At 38.6% G+C, this 24,312-nt stretch overlaps 1 protein-coding gene across 3 annotated transcripts in view; it reads right to left on the reverse strand.

Moving 5' to 3' along the window:
• Window positions 1-24,312, reverse strand: part of MAST4 (microtubule associated serine/threonine kinase family member 4) — a 284,359-nt gene that overhangs the window by 120,834 nt on the left and 139,213 nt on the right. The window contains exons 1-2 of one of the 3 annotated variants that reach the window (XM_054281782.1): window positions 12,553-12,865; window positions 7,999-8,079 (exon numbers count right to left, since the gene is read on the reverse strand). The exons of 1 other annotated variant lie outside the window; for it this stretch is intronic. In XM_054281782.1, coding sequence (XP_054137757.1) covers window positions 7,999-8,079; window positions 12,553-12,599 — 128 coding nt within the window. In that variant the 5' untranslated portion in view covers window positions 12,600-12,865. Of the gene's footprint in view, window positions 1-7,998; window positions 8,080-12,552; window positions 12,866-24,312 lie in introns of those variants that run through there. One more of the 3 variants, XM_054281790.1, reaches the window with a different exon arrangement.

A 24,312-nucleotide genomic window follows, 5' to 3' on the forward strand; every position in this document is an offset into this window, starting at 1 on the left:
CAAACAGAAATAATGAAGCCCCCATAAAAGGCCACTGCAGGGACAGCAGTGTGTTTTCAATATACAACTCCTTCTTCTGCATTACTCACTTAAAATCTTTGAGAGTTCCAAAGCATTTCCTCTACTGGAGCTGTGTGTTGTAGGGAGGGCTGATGCACACAGCGCTGGCTTCTGTTCTGCATCTATTTTTATCAAGGTGCAATAAAATGATGCAGATGCAACATAATGCTGCAGCATTGGCACTGAGCAAGGTTAAGAATTTGCTTCTCAAGAATATAGCTGCAGGATTTTTGTCTTTGGCATCTGACACAAGGACCAACTGAAATTTGTCACTATACTGAAAAAAGACTGCAGAATTTGTGATTTTTGGTGGAATTACCTCAGGAAATATTTCTGCTGAAAGTGAACCACTGACACCCCTATCACAAAATTTTCCAAGAAAAATATAGGACAATTGGCAGGTTAACCTAGCAATTTCTCCATATCTGCAAGAAATGACCAGCAACAGATTACAGTCAGTCACATTTTGGACAGTAAGTGGACATCAAATTCAAGATGTACTCAATGCATTCTTATCAAATCAGATTAAGTCAATTTTGAAGCCATACCACAAAAGTTTGAATTGTACATGCAGGCTGAGAGCAGCTGAGGCTGAAAGCAGCACATTTCAGTCATTGCTAACAAATATGTCACCTGAGGGGCAAAGCAAAGACATCAACAGGAGCAGTCACACAGCAACTTATGATGGCTGGTATCAGGTAACTTGCCAGTATAGGAAACTCTGTAGTGTGACAGCATAGGAAGAGAGAAGACCGTGCATCTTCCAATACATTTCAAGACACATCTTAAGAGTTATTTTCATATGTGAAATGCAGATCAACTGTTCCAATTGTAACCACCTCCTTGAACTGCAGTGATTTCCTAACACCACAGCATGCAGTACTGAGCTCACTAGTCTCTCTGTGGCCCCAACAGAACTCCCTGTCATCATCCCTCCTTTCCTATAATTTTGGATTTAGGTGTGGTATATTTTTTGTAAGTATTAACACCTTATGCTTAACAATTAATTAAAAATGTGGGGGGAAAAAATCTACAGAGTAATGTCAGGTTTTTATTTAAAATGAGGCTATACCAAGTCATTTGTGTTTAAGACCTGTATGTTTAAGACCAAAAACATTCATAGGTTAGCCAATGAATACTTTTCAAAGTAAGCCAAGCAGCACATCAAATTAAGGTAAAAGTAAGCATTATTATGAGGGAATATCTCAGTGGGAAATACTTCTGCAGTACTGTAGTTCTGTTTTAGGAAGTAGTAAAGCATTTCAGGAAGAAATCTCCATTCAGGTAATTTCTATGACTGCATAGCCTTCAAACTTGTAAGCCATTTTTTCAAGCAGTATTTTGAACTAAAAATAAAAACCATTTTCAGATTCAGCATTCCCCTATTACAGCACAACTCCAAAATTACTGTAATTTTCAAATTCAAATTCATGTTACCTCCTCAAAATGCTTAGAAGGACTAGCATACTAAATTCAAAATTTAACATTCAATGGTAAACATAAAATATAACCCAAAAGGCCAGAAGATTTAATAAAACTAGCACACAAGTACTTTGGGAGGATTTTTATGAGAGTTGAGGGAGAGGAGATCAACAAACTGGCATTTAAAATGATTCAGATGAGCTCTGTGTCTGTAGCTTTCAGTCTACCAGAAAAAATAACTGTCACAAAGAACTTCCTTGTTTTCTTAAGATGCACCTTATACATGAACTAAAAGAACCCCAACAAAACAAACAAAACAAAAACCAAACACATACACCACCCTCTCCCAACAAAAAAAAAAAAAAAACAAACCTAAACAAAAAAAAAACCAACAACAAAAACACTCAAAACCACAGGATTAAAGCAAAGATCTCTATTTTGTAAGTTTTCTAGAATTCCATCATCTGTCCCTATAAACTAGACAGACGCTCCTGTTCCTTGTTCTACTTGATCTAAAAAATACATACCTAAATCTTCCTGCAGAACAATATCAAGTAGTACAAGCCACAAAATAAATTGAAAAAGTTATGTGGATAAGACAAAGCCATATAGAAGAATTAAGTTTGTCCTGGGAGCTTTTAAAAATATACTTGAAGCCAAATCTTCATTATAAAAGAAAACCTAAGTTTCATGCTCCAGAAGCTTTACAAAGCATCATGGTAACAATACTCCCTGAATTTGCATCAGTGGAGGGGCAAGTAAAACATCACCTTCTTTAGCACCAGCGCAAAAAAAACCGAAACAGAATCAGAAATTCACATCCCCATATCCCTCTTGGATGAAAACGAATAGTGAAGAACCTCCAGGGGACCCCATGCTCACTGATGACAGATTTGCAGCTCCTGCAGTTCTCAGCTGAACCCTCATTTACACAGGAGCAATGCCATTACATACCAGTATGTTTATGCACGTGTAGCAGATTAGCACTCAACAACAGACTGATAACTCACAAGCAAAAATCTCCTCCGCTGTGACTCCAGAGAGCTCAGAAAACAGAAAACTTTTTAAAGTATTTCAAAAGCTGAAGCTAGAATAGCATGCTTGAGCACACAAGAGATGACGTCTGCTGAGTAAGGAGCTGCTTTTATTTAACCAATCCTCAAAACTCATTTCTACATCATAAAAAACTTAAATGTGCAATGAAATTGTTTTTCACTTTCCATTTTCAATTTCCAATGGAAACAGCTCTCCCTTTGACCTGTCATAAGTTTTAATATGGGAGAAATAGGAAAGAACTGAGGAAAGTGTTTTAGAAGGTTAAATACATAGACCCAAAAAGAGTTAAGAGAACAGCAAGGACATAAAAGTAACTTCAGAGCAGACAGACTACTTCTGGAGGAGAAAGCCAAAGATTAATTTATTTCACCTTGAGGAACTCGTGCTTCATGGCTGATGTTTATGAATACTAATCAGATTACCTTGAGAGATGAAACAGCAGGTTTTCGTCATTTTAAAGAAAAAAATTGAGAAAGAAATTGAGCCAAGTGATTTTTTAACTCATCCACATCAGCCATTCCCAAGAACTTCCCTTTTCAGGGTAACAAATCAACAAATCACAGCTTCATCTTTCAGCACAACCTAAAGGTCAATGTACTTTGTACTGGTATCAGAAAGCAAAGGTGGAAATAAACTTTAAAGAAAAATGTCCGCTTGGGTATGGAGGTTATGTCACTGAGGAGAGAAAGGAGGTATCCTATGACGTGTGCATGTCTTGTCTTTTATAAAACCTTATGAATCCATGAAGCAGCAGTTCCATAATAAAATTACATAGAAGTTCAAATACTCTGAGACCAGAAGAGTCCAAATTTAATAGCTAACTCCTCTATGACAATTTTGCTTGAGAGAATCATGTCATGTCTCTGCACAAGTCCCTCCTCATCAGGGAGTGAGTACTAGTCCTTCTTTTTTTGCAGTATTCCCTGTCTACCTAGACTGTATGCTTACACCAGATTTAATCATTAACCAGCATGTGGAACAGCTGTCACCCTGGCTGTTGCTGAGGTCTGAGTGGGCAGCGAGTGCTGCCAAAGGCAGCAGAGTGCCAGTCCAAGCACACACTGCCGCTGCGTCCCCCCATGCAGAAAAGCGCTCCCTACGCCCTCCTTGCTGCCGACACAGGCCTGCTCTCACTCACCGTGGGGACTCAGCTCGGTGCAGCCACACGATCACGAGCTAACGGAGAACAGGGCAGGAACGTGATCATGGCAGCAGGGCCAAGGACTGAATGGGCAGGCCTCTGTCATCAGCCTGGCTGTGCAAGCCCCTAAGGCAGTTCTGCCCCAGCTGCCCCACGGCCACCCCAAGAGACCCAGCCCAGCCAGCCCACACAGGCAGTGCAACACACCAATACTGTGCACACCTCTTTCCTCCTGAAATACAGGAATATTGCTAAGTTTAGAAACAAACTATTGCCTTCAGTATTGTAAAAACCAAACAGCAAATTAAATCTCTATTGTCCATTACATCTTTCATATGAGTGTGTATGCCCCACGTGCCCACACAGCATCACTTAGAGCCAGAAAACATTTAAAAGCTCTTTAAACGTACTCACTTTCAGAACAATACAGAAATCACTAGAAACTTTACTGTTCATTTTTCAACAGAAGCCATCTATTTAATTGATGATTTCATAATACAGGCCAATACAGTTGTTAGAATGTAGCAACTTTAAGCCTTCTGTCTTTATCTGATTCTGAGATACAATATGTCATGGGGGGGGGGAAAAGGGGATGCAGACAGAGAAACTGGAAGAATAGGAACACACTGACCTTTTATTTCTGTATTCAACAATTTGGTATATGATTTTATACAGCTTAAATAAAGTTTCTTATAAAATTTAATAATTGAATTTTTATTTGTATAAAATTATATTTTAAAGTCTCATACTAATTCTCCCTTTGTAATAATTACTCATTCATATTACAGATTCAGGTTACATTTAAAGAAAATACAAGTGTCAACATTTTTGGGCAATTTCCAGATATAAAAACTTACTACTAAATACCAAAAAGCGGCCAAGCTATCTGTGACACTGACATTTGTTTTTCTTTCAATACAGTGCCACAGGATGAGGTTTAATCCATGCCAGTTATACTTCTAATTGCTGCTCTTGGTAACACATACGTAATCATTTGACAACATGACCCTATGTAAAATGCAGTGTTTACAGTGGCATCCTCACAAGCTTCCCAAAAGAGCAGATTACATTACTGAAAGGTTTAGATAATAATCCTGATTTGCCTTCCTGCCAACTCAGCTGTAGATATGGTCAGGTGAACTGGATCTTCTTCATTAAAGAGTCTATTTAAAAAATTAACCATTTAAAAAAAAGTATATGGGCTTTTTTACTTGACACTTTCTTTTTCAAAGCTTCAGAATGAACCCTATCTACCTCTTCACCAGTCTTAGCCAGGTAAAAACACTTGTATCTGTACAGTGCCTGACACATGGGCAATGCTCCCGCTCCTGAGTGAAGGCTTTCTGGAAAATTCACTAAAATCTTTTCTTTTTTGTAGAAACTAAGAGCTATCTATCAACTGCCTTAGAGATGTTTTTCTCCCAGCTCAGTATCAGTGACATCAGGAAAGCAAAATGTTGAATGAAAAGATTTTTTTGTAGGCAATCAACATTCTGTACTCTTCAGGTTCAAATGCATGTTGTTATATATTTTTTTTATTTACTATTGCAATTTCCTTTATTGCTTTTACTAGAAGCCACTATAACTTCTAACACTTAGTGTTCCCTCCTGGTCTTTTTCAAATACTTTCCCCACCCCACTCCCCATTACTGTGACAAAGGACTTCAAATCAACAAAATCAAAGAAAAACACTAAATTTATGTTAGAAGCATGAGGATCCTAAATATCTCAGTAGCTGTGCTCAGTTATTTACATCATCTTCTCTCTTTCCTTGCAAATCTACTGCTTATAATTATTAGTACTAGAACTGCACATACTTTTCCCCCAAACAACAGTTGGAAGTTTTCAGGTGACTCACACCAAAGATAAAAATATAATGGTAAATGTGTGCCTATCTTTCTGAGATCTGAATTACCACTTCATCCCCCACCCTCTCTCAGAAGTAAAGAATTGAGAGCTCCACACTGTACCAGGAGGCAGGTATTTCCATTCACAGGATGTTTCTGTTTATTTCAAGAAGATGATCATCTAGCTGGCAAGAGGTTCCCTTTAGACTACTACTGTATGTGACAAATGCTACAAGCAGAACTTCAACAAAAACAACCGCCCAAGGAGCAGCTGTGCAAGTCAAAGGCCATGAGGGAGATGAGGCAGCATGTTAGAGAGAGAAAGAGAAATACCACAGGAAAACCCTATCCATTCATTCTGGTAAGGCCTGCATGTTAACATTTCTGAATATAAGCAGAAATAGTGTCACTGAAGTAATTTCTCTCCTCCCACATATGGGAGTACTCTGAGCTAATGGAAATGCTAATTATTTATATACCCTAAAAATCAACACATTTCATCTTTCCACTACGCTAGGTCAAGCTTAAGAGTAACTAATAACTGAAACATTTGATGTTCAATACACCAGCAGCTCTCTAGCTACAGATAAATACAGTACTCTGTTTCAGATTTAATCAGACTTTAAACATTTTCACTCCAGGGAAAAAGTAACCATTCTGGTAGCCTTACATAAATTTCAGGACAAAAGAACCAAAGAAAAATCCCTATGAACATAGACATTTTCCAGCCATATCAGGGGATGAGGCTTCACATTAAGCACTAACAATAATTTCCACTCTATTTCTTCAAAAAGTATCTGAAAAGTCTGCTCCCAACATCCTCTATCACAGGATGAAAAGCTCCAACTTGGCACTGTTGGGAGTCTCTGCCACCCAGAGGGGTAAACAAGGTCTGAGCTCTAAAAACACTGAGGGCTTTGTCTATCACACAGTTTGCACAGCAGCACATCCACACATCTGCAGAGGTCGTTCAGCAAGTCATCCAGGTCATACAAAATATAAAATTTGTATACAGCTTTTTGATTCCACAAAACTGAAATTTTTAAAAAGAACACATCCTTCACCACAAAGAGAAGTGATTTTTCTGGCTGTATAAAGACCCAATTAGAAAATACAAATTTCACCAAGTATTCTATACCAGCTGATGATTTTGCTGATAATTTAACAAACATTATGAAAGTGTTTTCACTGAGGAAAAAAAGTGTATTTATTTAAATCATACTGAAAATTGCACAAATAAGGAATTCTTATACCATGTCTTCCCTAACAAAACAAAATATATAAAAAACTACAATATTTCTTCAGAAACATGGATCAAGTCTTTAGGTCATTGCTCCATTTTTCAGTGTCATGTGAACCCTTGATGGAAGAGGTCTCACCTATTAATTTGGTTTTAACTTTAAAGTATACTGAATCAGGTTAACACATCCAAGCAACCTTCACCTCTGCCACACTCTGTTCGAAGTTGTACCAAAAAAACCCACAAATATACTTTATTACGTAATTTAAGAATGTGGTAGTTCTTATTCTCACAGTAACAAGGGAGACCTCTGACCAAAATTAGAAGTGGTTTGGTTTTGGTTTTTTTTTAATCCATGAGGCATTGATGACTTATTAGTAACTCATTTTAAAAACTACCTTCCCTATGGAGCAGAATCTCAATGACTGACACCGATGAGATCCCTGACTAGCAACTTCCTGCTCTAAAAAGAAAAGAAGGAAGGAAAAAAGTTTTCTGTATCAGAAACATCCATCCATTTTAATTTATTATAATTTTACATAATAGGAAGAATTACAAAGTATTTTCTACCACTTAATGATTTTCTGATCTCATGAGATAACTACCTTTCTGACAAGTGCCAAAAAAATTATTCTTATGAACAAACATGGGATTTGAAGGAAGAAGGGGGTGAAAAGGATATTGCATGTGGCTGTTAAGGCTTATCTAGAACATTACTGAAATAGAAGTGAAGCTTAAAATCCTCCTAGTCCTGAGGACAAAACAGTCCTACCAATTACTGAATATGATTTTGTGTTATTCTGAATCATTCAACTCACTAAGCACACTACTAGCCCTCACTTAAGCAAAAAATAACTATGTGTTTCATGAATCACCCTCATTTCTGAATGCACCTTAAGCTTCTAAACTTCTCACATAACAGAACACAATCATGATGATCACAGGAAGCCTATAAAACCTATAAAATTTCAGATACCCTCCTAAGCAGTCAAAGCAACACAGAATTATACATTAGTATCTTGAGTCTGCATACTAGGTCTCAAAATATAGATTATCCTGGGGGTTCTTCCATAAAATACCTACCTTTAGAAAAGCAGCTGGTCAAGTAAAACATATTTTGGCAGACACATACTTAATTTTCATTATTTTTTAATTTTCCTTTTGCAATATGTTTTGATCATTAAGTTTTGGACGCAGAAGAAAACATCAACAATGGAAGTTTACTTGCTTACCTCCAAAAATGAAAAGCGAACAGAGGACTGCATGGACTGCAGGGGCTTGTTGGGGTTGGGCTCAGGCTCCTTGGGGTGAGACTGCAAGTTAAAATAATGTCATCTCTAGTGAACAGACGGTTTAGCAAGAGTTGCATGTTTTAGTGTAGGAGTTATGAAAGGAGTTTCGGATAGAACCAAAACATGACCATCCTCCTGAATGAAGTGATTGACAGTAGCCACACAGGTTTTGACTTAAGATGAAATTGATTTAAATAAAAATAAATATGAGAGCTGGTGTTGATGCATATGCTTGACTACCTCAGACTTCTTCCAAGTACAATACTTCTGTACAAAGTCTCAAGAGGGGTGAAACATGGTAATTTGTTTTAGACATCTAACCAAACAGAACACACAGATTGGGTGTTTTCCCCTCTTAAAGAATCTTGGGGGACAGGGGTTTAAGTTTTTTATATGCAAATCAGATTTATCAAAACAAAAGGAAAACTAGAGCTGATGATAAACTTCCACCAGCAATATGAAAATTATAATAAAAATTTCCAGTGTGAGAGCCTAATTTTCACTTACTGAAAATTAGAAGTGCTCCAGTTAGCCTCAATTTCATTATGAAATGCTTTCTCACAAATGTCAAATTCTTCTTCTAGGTAATCAAACATGGATATAAACAATTGATCCATAAAATCCTTACTTGAGCGTTTGACTTCAAAGGTGTCCTCAAGAAGTTGCCTCAAGTCCATTTCCGTTCAAAAGGTTTCTCAAAAAAACAGCCGGCCACAGCCAGATTTCAGAGATGCTCCTTTAACATATACTCATCCTATCATATGCATATTTCCCCATAAAATTCACAGGAAAGCTTCTTTTAAAAAACACGCTCATAGCATGCCTCTCACGACAATTCACTTTAGCTGTCTGTCAAAAAGAACACTCTGTGCAGACTGAGCAAAGGCAGAAGCTTATGGGTAACTTTTTCAGCTCATCTTCATAAAGATTTGTTCTGCTTTGTAATAGACCCTTGCAGGCACTCCTGTCCTGTTCTCAGTGGAGATGCAGACGGCTAATATGTTATGCACAGCTAAGGTCCATTTTTTCAATTGTGTTTCACTTTGCCAGATATTAATACACTGCCTTCAAAATCTTTCAAGGTGGACACCTGATCCAGGTTTTTTCTGAACATTTCAGCAGGAAGATTACTACTGCTTCTAGAACACATTAGGAATGCAATTTCAACAATGTACATTTTTATAACTGTTTCCTTTTTGAGATGCCTTGGAGAAGGCCCAAAGTTTGGCAGAGACATGCACACTGAGACAGGGATGGGCCTGTGCGTAATTTCTGACAAGGCTACTGTCTGTGAGTATATTCCTCTGGCTGCTGGCTGTGCTTCCATAATCTCTGAAGAAGGTGCACAAAAGAGCACCAGCAGCTGAGTACAAGCTAGTTTGGCTTTAACTGCAGACTACCTGAGCTAGCACAGCAATACCTTTGAGCTGACAAGATACATTAAGAGCCAATGGCTCAATATATAACTTCTGAAAATGGGTAAAGTGAACCCAGGTTCATACCAGGCAGACCACACAGGCCTGCAGAAAAAGGTGTGGATCAACAGGCGGATTTCAGCTGTTCAACTGGAGCAGTCTCTGTTGCATTGCACTGTACTGACCTGCAACAACACGCACTGGAAGGATCGTTGTTTATGTATGATCACTGCGGTACAGACTTGTAAAAACTGCTTTTGTATTTCTACGCTTTATCTGCTCCATCTCTTCATCTCTGCTGCAGCAGAGCTGGTAGTTTTCAGTTGTCCCCCTTTTGCCCACCCGTCAGTTCAGGCCAGGACTGACTGTAGGCTGGAAAACCATCCTGTGCTGCACAGTCGGCGCTTGCACTGCAATTCCTGGGGGCACTGCTAGATAAGATATGGAGGCAGGCCATGCAGACCACACCAGCCTCCATCAGGATCAGAAGTAGTGAGGAGAAGCTGGAACTGATCCAAAGATAGTCCAGGTGGAAGGAGAAGAGAACTGGCACCAACTGGCCAAAAGCACAGGGCTGCAGCAAAGGGAGAGCAAGGGGACTGCTATGGAGTAACCACTGGGGACAAGGAATCTACTTAAGACAGAATGGTTAAAAGGAGATGAAAAAGCCAGCTCTGGCATTGAATAAGAAGAATACATTAATTTCAAAGCCCAGACTGAGATCCTTAATTCACCTTGCTGTGAAGAAATCCTGGAAATACTCTAAGGCAAAGGGCATTGCCCTTCGTCCACTGGACAGCTCACACACAGCAAGCAGAAGTCCTACACTGGCTAGTAGCTAGCTACTCATACTCTTCCTCATTTTCACTACTGTAACACATCAGAGTCTCAGTAATGACACAGAATCTGAAAGCATCCAATATCAAATGTGCTAGTACTATGGATCTAAAAATTCCTACTGAGCGATGATACTGGTATGTCAATCCAGTTCTTCCATAGAACTCACTCTTCAGCTTTGCTTTTTTAAGACCTAAGAAAACCTGTTAAAACAAATTATCACAGTGCATGACAACCCTACTTCTTACACTTACTAAATTTGGAATGCTTTATTTTGGATTTAATATTCTTTCAAGGAGCTTTTTGCAAGTAATGAATATAAAGTAGACAGACTGTACTTGCTACTCAGGGAGACAACATAATTCTAGTCCCAACATTTAAATCTTACTGAAAGAAAATACATGAGACTCAGGGTGAGAGGAATAAATTGGATTTCTTTCCCCCCTAGATATGCTCTTCTTTAAATGATCTCAATTAACAGTTTGGGAGACATGATTTAAGTCTGCATTGACTCAACTCTGGAAATCATGAGAGAATGACTATGGAAATCATTATGTCTCAGCAACCAAAATACGGTATTTTCTTTTCTCTACAGGTAAATCAAGTTCAAAAAGTAGCAAGTGTGATGATAAAAGTAATTCAAATATATGGAAAAAGTAAATATATCCAGACAACATTTTAGCAAAAAAAAAAGATCAATACTGAACTTAAAATGTAACTATTAATGTTATCAGTATTAAATATTTTGAAAATATGGTAAAGCAAGTGGAATTATGTTAGGTTACTGTGAAAAAGGAGGAAGCAGTAAACAATTACTTCATATTATAAAAACACAAACATACATTGAAAAACATGAATCCTTTTTCATCCTTTGCAGCTAGTGATGCTGCTCTCACATGATGATTACATAATTCAGTGAAGATTGACTTAAAAATATTTCAATTGCCACATTTCAAAAGAAGTATAATTATCAATTATTCATGGAAACCATTTTAATGAGATCTTTGATAAGACCCCTCCTCCAAAACTCATGAGAAATTAGTAAAGATGGTTATTTCAGAAAAATATCTGGAGCTTAGCCTGCCCACAATTAACACACACTATTCTTACCAGAAGATGCCTGACTGAAATCCAGAATTTCTCAGACATTTCACAAATGTAGTTCTGGAGAACCAGTATGACATCTACATTTGTTCCTTGAAATAAAGTCCTCTGTCACCTTCAAGAGATTATTAGAATAAATTATTTGCTATGCTGCACACTTACCTATAGTCCTCTATTTAACACATGGCAGATGCCAGAGAGAATACCTTTCATAGCTAAATAACTTTACTGCAGGCATCTGCAGCATTCAGGGTTTTGTTGGGATTTTTTAATCCAGCAAGAATGGGGCAGTCCCAGGGAATACTAAAGGATCTGACGTAGCCTATCTATTTACCTAGATAAAATTAGTAAGTTCTCATGGCTGTAACATGCATACATACATGCCTGACATGTCAGTGTAGACTACAGGTACGTATGTATAGAAATATATATTTGGCTTAGACTAACATTTCTGGGGTAAATATATGCTGGCATTTATAAATAAAAGACTACACTTACTATCACTATACATTAAAATTACACGTGTTCATTTAGCTACTCTCTAAACAGCTGAAAGCACACAAATTAGTTAATCAGTTTTAAGCAAGTATAAGTAAACACACTGCTAAATTAGGTAAACATACTTACTGCAGAAATTATCACGATTCCTCCAGAATGTCAATACAGGTCATTAGTGCAGTTACGTATGTAAAATATATCTTGTTCCTGATGAATTTTCACAAACAGTATTTTTATAATGGTTTAATCTCTTGCAGTGCTCTCTATTATTCAGCACAGAAAGAGGCCTTTCTAAAAGGCAGCACCGGGATAAACAAACAGCAACGGAGAGCTGAAGAGAAAGACAGACACCATGGCCTACTGACAGATTCTTCTCCTACAAGCTGATAGTCCTTCATGCACTGAGATTCAGTAACTTTAAATATACAGAAACGCTTTCTTTCCAAGCACACTGCAATATCCTGGCTCCAGGCTCACACATTTGCTGAAACCAACTGCATTGCATTGAAAACGTGCTCCTTCAACCTGGAGCTGCAGTGCTCCCAGGCTGTCAGCACAAACGTATGTTAAAAGCTCCTGACTGCACAAAAGCCGGCATCATGCAGAAACCATTAAAATATTAAAGATAGACAATACTTACTCCAAGGTCAGCCCTGGAATTTGTAGCCTTTCCCGCTGGGCTTTCATTGCTGTTATGTGTTACCACACTCTATTGTAATCATGACACACATTCACGGGCAGCATTCTGGCGATGACAGAGAGCCAAATGAACCACTATAAAGGAATGGACTGAGGATCTCTTGGGGGCGGGGGGAGGACCGCAAGTTGGTCTCCTTCCACCTCGAGCTGTCACGCAGAGCCGCAGGCTGCCTCTCTCAGGTTAGCGGCAGCGCACGCCGCGCCGCTTCGGCGGAGCGAACGGCACCTTCAGTTGTGCACGCCAAGTAATTCATCCCCGGAATTCCGCAGCAGCAGCCACTGCGCCGGCACACACGCACGCACACACACACAGAGGCGCACATACACACACACACACACACACACACACACACACACACACACACACACACAGGCACACGGTGCACCTCGAAGGATGCAGCGTCCCCCTCGCTACGCCAGCCCACCGCGCTAAACACACGCTATGCTTCACACAGCTTCTCTCGGCAAATGCCCAGCGTTCGCCACCCCCTCCGATCCTGCCAAATAGGATTGAGCCATCTTCTTTAAGTCACATTATCCCCTTCCGTGGTAAACAGTTTCTGCAGTAATAGAATAGCAAACTGCTGAATGAAAAGCAGGCTGTTCTTTAATGGAGAAAATTAATTGCCAAGGCTTTTCAGAACAAATATATTCTTGTAACACAAAGGTTAATACAAAAGGAGAAGTCATTGTTTGGTTCTGTCATATCTGCACCTGAATTTTAAAGGGATATCATCTGTAGTTTATATCAAGTTGAAAGCCGAACCTAGAAATGGTAGAAAAGTCTATTAATTTCAGTATTAAAGGTAGCATTACTTAAACCACTACACAACACTTCATAAAGACAGTTTAAGATCAGTGCTGCTATGTGGGATTTTGGTTATAATTTAATTATATTCCTTTTTTAGGCTCTCTCTTTAGACTCTGTCTTATTCTGAGATTACAATTTTAATAAATATATACTGTGAACTGTTCTATGAAGAGTAGCATTTTTTGCAATGCTCTACAAAAAAGAAGAAAAGCAAAGTACAAGTACTTACTTTTAGTAATTTTAGAGCTAGAATATTTTGTCTCGCCCACCTACTTTTCCTGTACATAATATAATAAAGTCAACCACATGATTTTATTTTTGCTAGAACTCTGGACCTGCTCTGTGGATGGACAACTTCTAGAGACTAGTCAAAAGACAGGACCAGATGAAGCTGCTGCTTTTTGTGTGCTTGGCTTAATTTTGGGAGACATTAGCGAGTTCACAGGTACCGGGTATTAGAGACAGAGGGAAATCTTCTAGTTATGGAAACTGCTGAACTGGATTTGGTGAACTTGATTGTTTTTTCAACCACATAGTAAAAATGAATAATTAAATTTTCAATTACATCTCTTATATCTCCTACATATTTCTACTGGAAGGTATTTTAAATTTATGTTATATATTATCTGGAGCCTTCATTTAAAAGCATTGAAAACAAACTTAAAGGATACACAGAGCTATGCATTTGAATTTTTAAAACATAACAGACACCTGGATTGTGAAGGTTAACTTGAGGTCCCAGCAAGCATCCTATAAGCAGTTTTGGAAACAAATTTGTAAATTCTCCTACCTCCCAAAAAAAAGAGAAAGAATGAAATCAAAAGAGTTAAATTCCATCTCACTAACCACAATGGGTGAGTGCACAGATTTGCAAGGGCACAAAGATCAGTTAGGTGCTCAAATCTGAACAGCACATTCAGACAGGTTTTTCAAATTTTACTCAGAACACAAGCAAAACATCAGTTTTTGAAGACTTCTAAAACTTGAAAAATACAGTACAAGAATCAACGGTCTAACAGTCAACTCTGACACTGAAGCTGGTGAAGCTGCCATGCTTTTTCATTACTGAGTTTGGAGACAATCACTTAAGAACAGAAATTCAACAAGAGAGCAGCTGAGTACGGGGTACTACAGCCACAGGTTCCTGGCTCTCTCCTAGCTGCCAGGAACAGGCAGATTCCTATTCCCATTGCTCAGCACCTCTCAAACCAAGATCTGTTCCCTTAAAAATCCTTTGATAAAAATATCTTTTGTCTGTGATAAAAATACTTCTTCAATTGCTGGAAAGTTGTTTCTGATGGAGAAAGAAAATTTTGACAGGTAAACTGTGATTGTGTACAGACATACTACAGTTTTAGTTAAGCCTTAAAGGATGTTCAAAGGGCTTAACATTGTGGATACCACCCTTTAGTTTGCTGCTTCATTCTGTTAGCTGTGTAAGCACATGCACACGTAGCTTGCACCAGAGTACTATTTGTTTTTCTATAAAACTGTTAACTTTTTGTTGAAGGCACAAAGAGTAGGAGACAGCATGAACGTGTCGAGGAGGACAGCCAACTACAGTGAATCAGGATGGATTCTGGAACTGTTAGAACTGTTAGAATAGAACTGTTTCTGTACAGAAACTAGCAAAAGGCCTAGCTCTGGAGGTGAAGGTATGCTTCCATCAAGACTGTGCAATACAAATTTTACACACTACTTTCATAAGGCAAATTTTACTGCTGAAGTGAACAGAAGTCCACAACAAAGGCACTTGTTTTGTTTGGTTTTTATCACCACATGCAAAGAAATATTCTGTCGCTACTAAACACTGCTTCGTGAAACACAACAGGTGAGCATTTAGTGCATTTTACCTGCAAGAAGACAATACCAGCAGCTTGTCTTGTCTAAAACAAAACTGAGTGGGACTGGCAATTGCGTACAGGCACTTAAACATAAACAATTGCATCAAAGGGCTATTTTGTGACCATGATAAATCTTCCCTGAGCTGACTCAGGCAAGCACCTCACATTACATCAATGGTTAATTACTCTACACTGAGATTGAGCTGTAGAGCTTGACTTCAAAAACTCTTTTTCAATACATTTTGCCTGATCCAGACAGAAGTTTAGAAAATTGTGATTTACTGGAAAAAAAAGATGAATCCCGAGTATAAGATCAATTTTTTTTCACTGTTGCAGTCTTACAGTTTTTGCAGGAATAAACAGGATCTGCTTCATGCACCTGGGGGCAAAAAACTGCAGCAATTAAATTAGATTAAGCCTTGCAAGTGAAAGCTGACTTCAAGCTTGATCAAAACATCTGTTTGCTCTTAATTTTGCACTTCTTAGATTTCATCTCACCAACACAGAGTTGAGAAAGGAAGCGGAAGTTAGCAAGAAAGATTATTCTTGCTACAAAAGCTAAATGTAGATTAACCTGAAAATACTGGCAGATGTTGCCTATACTGACACAACTTCTGTAAAGAAAATGTCTCATCTGGAAAGAATTCCAAACAAAAAGTCACTCACAGCACTGAAGGGTTGTAAGCATTGTATTCCTTTGCAAATGCAAACCCTGGTCTCCTCATAGCTAGTTCAAGAGTAAATTTATAAAACAAGATGTAGGAAAACATGGCTCAAATTATTCATTTATGTCTTTACTGAGGTGTCTCTAGTTTAGCAATCTCAGACATCTGGTTAAAACCAAGCAAAACCAGAAAAGCACAGAGAATATTTATTTCCTTGAAACACAAACCAGAAAGATGTTACTTCCACAGCACAGTTATTAACATTATATGCTTTCAAAGTCCCTCTCTTCTGCAGATGTTGACTATTTCTGCTTTTTCCCCTTAATAATGGTAACACAATAACACCATTAACAATGCAGGTGCCACTGGCTTTCATTATTCTGTAACACTTAACCACAATTATATTAATACAATTAACAAGTCAATGCACCCTTTGGATCTGCAGGCCTCTTGGCTAATGCTTTCCAAAGGTATTCTAGGGTTAGTAATCAACTCTCAAAGAATAATGACCTGAATTTCTGTCATCTAATCTGTTTACCACACCAATTCACACATCCATGCATTTCCAGCAAGCACAGCTGCATCACTGGTAGCACCACAGTTTATAAAGGAGTTCTAGCAGGAATGATGTCTGCATCCTGCAGTGAGTGCAACACTGCAGTTAAGTGCAACACTGCTTCTTGGCATCAGTGAGATGCAAAACACAGCACAAGAGGAATGGGGTGAAAAACACACACACAATCTCTTTTTACAGTCTTTCAACATAGCATGCCTGGGCAGATTATTACTGCAGACAAAAAGAAGTCTGAAATATGAATCTTCCCATTTGTTACCTCTACCTGACGTCAAGAGACAGACCAACACAATGTGTATAAAGCAAGCCTCATGCTTTAGCTATCTGCCAGAAAGCATCAGAAAGTATTCTTCATATTAATATAACTGCACAGTTTATTCAGGATTGTTTGGCTACTTCCTACTTTTCCCATTAGTACCTGAGATAGGTCACAGCTAAGGAAGCAAGACCAGATGGAGAAAGCAATCCTTTTCCTTCGATCCCTGTCGGGTATGTCTCACTCATATGCTCAAACTCACAATAATTGCCCGATTTGTAATTGCAAGGAACGCTTCATCTTGGTCAGCTTACATAAGGAGAAGGAGGTGGGCTGTCCTGTCGGTTTTCCTAGGGAACAGAGGAAGTGGATGCCTATGACAGAAGGTGTCTGCATTCACTCGCACCCAAAAACCTCAGTTTGCACAATGGGCTCAGCATGGCATGCAGAAATAAATGCTTTGTCACTGCAGGGCAGTGGGTAAATTTCCGTAGAACCTGCATGTCCCTGTGTTCAATACATGCCAGCACAAAGCACCACGAACTCTCAGGGTACGGGCGTGACTGTTTGGTATGCCATGACAGAAAGACATACTAGACAACTGCTTCCAGCCCTAAGGCCTGTTAACATCATGGATCTATTGACATTTAAAGGCATATCCTTTAAATGTCAATCTGATAAATCTGATACCAATAAGCAATTTACAATAACACATTTTATTAACGTGTCACTAGAGTACACAGTAAAAGATTAGGTGGTCTTGCAAAATATGACAGAGTCTATTTAGAGCTCTAACTCATATGATTCTGCAAGGGACTTGCTTTGAAATTACAGTTCTAGAAAGCACTCAAACTCAAATATATTAAAATAACTTTTTATAAATTAATTGCATATTCTGCTGAGAGCTTTATGGTATTGTCTGTATTGCTAAAAAACAGAATGGATCAAAAGAATGTGTTTATTAGCAATGTTAATTAAACTTTAGAAATAACAGAACTGCTGTAAGTTAACCCAGCAACAGGTTGTCACATTGAACATCTTAACTAAAAACACTGATCCTAAAACATTGCAGACGAAAGGAATCAATAAACACCCACCAGCCAAGATTTGGCAAAATCTCTTCGCAACCTCACCCACTTCCGTTCCTCCACAGTGAGTTTCAAGTTACTTCTTAAACTTCCCCTGCAGCCAGGACAGCCTCCTTGTGTATAGAACAGATGCATTTTAGATAAAGCAGGACTCATAATGACTGATCCTGCAACTTTGAGAGCTCAGAAGACATAAAAATAACGAAGTTATGTGGCCAAAGAATGAGAGAAAAAGTTCCCTATTCTTTGTCTAAATATAATTTTAACTGTTACTATAGATGACACCAGCCAGAGGTGTTAGAGGTTTTAGAGGTGTTAGCAATCTGCTAAGGCAGCCTTCCTCATATTCCACCAACCTGTACCCCATCTCCCTTGAGTAGGCAGCATCATTTTCACACCTGCCTGTGCAAGCTCAAAAACAACACACCATACAAAATCAATACAATGGCACAGCATGCCCTTTGCCAAGTTTTTTTTATGGAAAACTCCCAGAGCAGCTACTTCAGATTTTGACAATCTCCTACCATATTTCCGTAAGAATAAAAAAAATTAAAACAAAAATTAGAGAGCCATAAAAATATCTCAACCAATAAAGTATCTTGTCAACAGACATTAAACTAAAAATGGTAAAGAGCTTGAGAAAGCTATCATAACATGTTAATAACAATTATGATCTCAGTCTGCACTGCCTTTCATAAAAAAAAGCATTAAAAATGAGTGGCAAAAATAGACCTACTTTTTGAAGAGTTCTACACTACACAAGGTTTAAACAGTTGTTCTTTTTAAAGACAAGACCCTCGTTACACAGGGATAACCCAAAACCAGGCTCTTAATGACCATTTGTTCATCTGGTCTTCATTTAAGCTATATTTCAGTGCTAACTGATGCCATTTAGCTTTCCTGTATGTTTTTGGTTTTTTTTTTTTTGTCGAAAGAATGAAAACATAAAAATCCTCAAAGACATAAAAAACACCTATGGAATTGTTTTTAAGATCATGATAGTATCTGAAAATCTCCTTCAAAAAGTTAAAGCACAAATTCATGATTCCACAGTCCAGCCTGCAGCTGGATTCTCTCAAAACCTTATACCCATCTACCAACAACTAATACAGAGTTACCAAGCTCTGTTTTGGCTGGTTGATAACTGATTCCTTGTTAAGACCTTATCATGCACATGAATACATATATGCCTGAAGAAGAAGCTTCCCAACAATTCTGTAAGGCTACTCCATGTATGCTTCAATTTTTTTTTTTTTTTTAATTCACCTTCTGGTTCCCTTTGTCATTAAACAAACAAGTAGACAAGTGCTCCAAATGGAGGTGAGCAGCTGAAAGAGAGCCATCAGACTTACAACAAAAAAACCCCAAACAAACAAACAAACAAACAAAAAACACACAAAACAAACAAAAAACACACAAAACAAACAAACAAACAAAAAACCACAAAAACACAAAAACCAAACCAAAACAAAATAAAAACCCAAAAAACCTCAAGAAATTTGAAGCTTGCATCTTTTTTTTTTTCAATCTGTCTTATGCTTTCATAAAGCCCTATGCACATTTCCACAAGGAATTCTGTCATTACAGACAAGTACAAATTAATAACGTTGTCCATGATGAGACAGTACTTTCTTCCAACATGTGAAATCAAGTTTCAGCAGAAAGTTTGAGCAAATAATCCCATGGACATAATGACCATTTATTAAGAGTGCTAGGAAAGTCAAGTGGTCACACATTCTTCCCCAAGAGAGGTCCATTATACCTATATTACTCCTATTGCTCCAGTCACATGTTTGTCTCATCTTTGTTAAAAACTGACAGTGATTTCACAACACTCCCAGGTACACACTCCTCTGCTACATTGTTTAGACACCGCTTCAACCATGTCTGAGATGAATTCCCTTGATCCAATCTAAATACATTAAATCTTACTGTACACTCCAATAACACAGAAAACATTTTGCTTCCTACTCATGGCAGATGTTCCACACACTGGAAGACTTTCATGAACACCCCTCAGCCTTTCCCTCTCTAAAATAAATAACCCCAGCACAGTAAATATTTTTCCGTATACCATGTCCAATTTTCCAAGCAGCTGAAAGTTGTCATCTGTTTCCAGCTGATCGACATCAACACACAGCACTTCAATATAAGGCCTTGTAAGCTCTGTGTGGGATAGAATAATGCTGCATGCTTTGCAGCTCAAAATATCAGCTTCCCAGCACAGGATACCCACTGCCCTCCAACAGCAACTGTGGTATCTTAAACCTCACAGATCACTTCTGAAAACTAATTCCTATTCAACTATCTTGCGTATCTGCAGAATTTTCTGCAGGAGCAGAATTTTTACTTTACTTGGGATATTTTCTCCACATTGTCAGAATGATTCTGAAACCCCATACTATATTTCAACATACTTGCATCTTTCTCAGCTTGTTGCCTGCTGCAAACTTCATGAACATCATCTAGTCTATCACCTAGGTCGCTAATGGAAAATAATGACTACAACCAGTTGTCCAGGATTATTACACCTGCAGCCCAGTGTTATCTCCTGTTAGTGTTTCCACCCTATAAGAAGCAAAGCAAAAGGTTCTTGAAAGTCACAATATCCCCAGCCCATGCCTCCACCCCACCAAGACACATTTGCTGGTATGGCTTACTGGTAAAATTTGACTTCTAAAAAAAGCCAGCAAAGTTATGATTTATAGAGCAAGAACCTAAAAATCTTTCTTGATTTACATATATGTGGGTATATTCTTGGTACTTCTGACAGGCATGTCAACCATAAAACAGCCTTATTTTTAAATGCAAATGGAAACATTTTACATTTCTCCTAGCAGAAACTAGGAGGAAAGCGTTCACAAAATATGACAATGATCTGTAAAAGCTAATTTTCAGCAGCATTTCAATGATACTACGAAGAACAACAGAAGAGCTGAGGCTGGGTCTCAAGGCCATACCTACACATGAATATAAACACGGCTGATTTAATCCTGTTTCCATCACATACTGTGTTGAAGTCTGGTATGTGTCCAGTCACCTGATGGCAAAATAGCACCATGTAGGTGAGGGGAAAAAAGCATTCCCAATGTCCATATTCCCTGCACAACTTTTACAAAGGCACAAGAGAGCTTTTCCATTCAGGCTAGAACAGCAGGAACTTGCTTATTTACAGCAGCACACTCAGCCCTGTGTCAGGAGCACCTGTGATAGCATGTTTGTCTCAAATACCATGCTTGCCTTCACTGCTCAGGGGCATGACCACACTAAACATTCATGAGTGAAGCCACTGGGATTTGAGGAAATGTGATTATATGCAATTATGCTGCCTTTTGCACTGTGGCAGTCAACACACAATGAATATAAAGTAAGAAACTCCCTGTGTCAGCCTTTTAGACTCACTTGCTCCCTGTGGCAGTTATCTGCTACCCTTTTCAGGCAAGCACGACAATAATGCAGATCCACTTATCCCCAGCACCCTTTCTGACCTTTTCACATGCCTGTGAGATCTGCTGCAACACACCTCATTAAGCCTCACAGGTCTAAGCTTGACTGGCTTGCTAGGAAAAAATGTGACAGAGAAGCAGAAATCCTACAATGTTTAGGAGAAAAAACAAGAGGACAGAGATGGCACAGAAGGGCAAATACACAGAAGGAATGTGTACTAATGCCAGGTTGGCTGCTGCCTTGACTCAGTGAGCAAGGACTCGTTAAAGACTACACAGAGGCAGAGCTCCTTGATTAGCCCTTATGGAACAAAATGGTATCATGCCAATGCAATATTTTCCTTCTCCAAACCTACAAAAGAAGAGCTCTGTCCTGCCGCCATTTAGCCTCCACTTTCCTTTCCAGACTGCCACAGAAGCCACCCACCTTCCTGCCACCTATGCTTCTGGCTGAAGTAACCTACTCAGTTTCTGCAAGCTCCAGTCTTTCAGTGAGCCATCAACCCCTCTGCAAAAACTGCATGTGCTGCCTGCCCCTCAGCTTACTCCCAGGGGCCATCACCCATCCTCCCATACACCAAGCATTTGGCAACCAGGTTCTTGGCATGCCTTCCCCATATTAAAACTACAATCACAGAGTCAATTCTGCAAGCCTGAACCTGTGTTAGGGCCTCTGCCCCAGCTTTCCACTGCTCTATCCCGGAGGACGTGCCTGCAAGGAAGGCACTTGGCTTAACACAAAGGCTGAAAAGACAAGTGGAAAACCTCCAGCAAAACAAAGCATGCAAAGGACTGCATTCAGCCAACAAAACTTTAACACAGTTAGCATGATGCATAACTCCCAGGGAGAAGGGAGGCAGCAGATAGTAGGGTGAAAGGAAATCAATAGGATCCAGAAGTTTTAGACAGGGACGGAAGTGGTGGTAGGGGCAAGAATGGCCACAGCCACAAACATGTTCACAAAATCAAAAGACACAGCCAGTACAACCTAATTATAGAGCAGGTACACTCCCAGCTATGGCCAACAGAGGCCCTGCTGCCACACTGACATCTGTTTGCTTTAAAACTTTCAAGCCTGTCTATAGGCACATAACTGTAGGCAACAAATACACTAATGTCCTTTATGATAAGCAACAGTACAGGTTTAGAATACTGACAGTAGTAAAATACGTTCAAGTCTGTATTTCATAGGAAAGAGTTAGGGGAAAAAATACTTCCTTCCTCCTCTGAGACAAAACAGAACTAGTTCACTGGGATTTCATGATTGCTCTTCATGACATCCACAGAAAGTCAGCCTATACTTTACATAATGGAATGGCAGTAATATTGAAAATTTGAAGAGGAAAATCTGTAATGGCAGAATGCCTAACTGAAGATGCAATGCAGGCAGATCCCTGATGTTCAGCAACTGCCTCTTTTCTTCTGAGGGCAGATATTTAGAATACAGGTGATACTACTAGCAAGAGAGGAAAAAATATATTGTCCAGAAAAACCTGAGTGCTTCTTTTCTTAAGGTAAAAGCAAACATTTATTTGTAGTCAATACCTCACCTTTAAACCCCCTCAAAAAGCAAACAAACAAACAAAAGAAAGAAAACAAAAAAGAAAAAAAAAAGAAGAGAAATAAAAAGACAAACATAAAACAGCCTCTCATTACAATTCTTTAAGCACAGGTTCATCAAGCCATCATGTACTCCACCCAGAGCCCCACCAAGACTCCAGTCCTACAGATCCTAAGTAAATGTGTGCACACTAGGAATTGCACAGCCTCAGGAAGCTCCCTCCCTAGATTAAGAAATTACTCAAAACTTTGTAGCATCATTGCCAAATTAAAATCAATTCATCAATACAGTATATAGCAGCCTAGATCATGCAATTCATCAGGACATTGCAACTCCTTTTGTGATTAACATTTTTTCTTAACAAATTTCAGACATTCCTTAACTGAAGAAAACTGAACTTCCTGAAATTAATGACACTGGGGAAAAACACAGTGAACAAGAAGCTACCTCAGTATGTCAGGTTTTCAAAGTTTAGTATTAGAAATTCAAGCTGTGCTGACTAGCAGTGATTACCTACATGATGTTCTTCTGCCAGTTTTCTCGATGTGTAAGAACTTTCTCAGGCAGCAGAATAAAATAGGTGGTTATATGGTTATTTGTTCTTTTTGTGTATGTGATACAGTTTTGAAACTTTACTGAAACAAAATCAAAGACAAATAATTCTACTCGCTGAGAATGCAACTTCTGTTCATAAAATGAACAAGACACAGCCAATGCTGATTTAAAAATGCTTATATACATCCATCACTTTTGCCAATGCCAGATAACCATTAATTACACAATTATTGCACTCACACTGTCACCCCTAGACCCCACCCTAATACACACAATCTATGGATTTTATCCACTTACATCCTCTTTTATGATTTATCACATCACGTGTTAGAAAAAGGAATGATCTGTTTTAATGTAATTCATCATGTTCCTTTTCAGTGAAAAAATATGTATAGTATGTTGAGGGTATTTAAAGCTTTACAGTACCTTTTTACTGGTAAATTTATGCTCAGTTATTTTTGTGTGTGTACATGTGTACATCCTTGGATAGGGATGTGTAAATGCCATCAGGCACTCCCTGGTTCATAAGAGGATCTGTGTGCTTCACAAACAGAAACACTTAATTCTGATCAAATTAAATCTGTATTTCTGAGTATGGCTTAACATTAAGCATAAGCATCTCCCTTGATATTTCAGAATCACAGAATAGTCTGAGCTAGAAAAACCCACAAGGATCATCATGTCAACTCTTAAGCAAATAGCCCATAAAGGGATCAAACCCACAACCTTGGTGTTATTAGCACCATGATCTAACCAACTGAGCTAGGGTTAGGGTTGGAAGTATTAGGTGAAAATAAATAAAACAATAAAAATATTCCATCAAGACATAAATAACCCATCCCTATTGTAGCAGTGTGCAAAAATACACTCCTATTCAGTTTTCCAATAGACTTGCAAAGTG

This window comes from Melozone crissalis, unplaced genomic scaffold (assembly GCF_028551555.1).
Source record: "Melozone crissalis strain CALT ecotype California unplaced genomic scaffold, PUWL_Pcris_2 ptg000005l_1, whole genome shotgun sequence".
Taxonomy (NCBI): domain Eukaryota; kingdom Metazoa; phylum Chordata; class Aves; order Passeriformes; family Passerellidae; genus Melozone; species Melozone crissalis.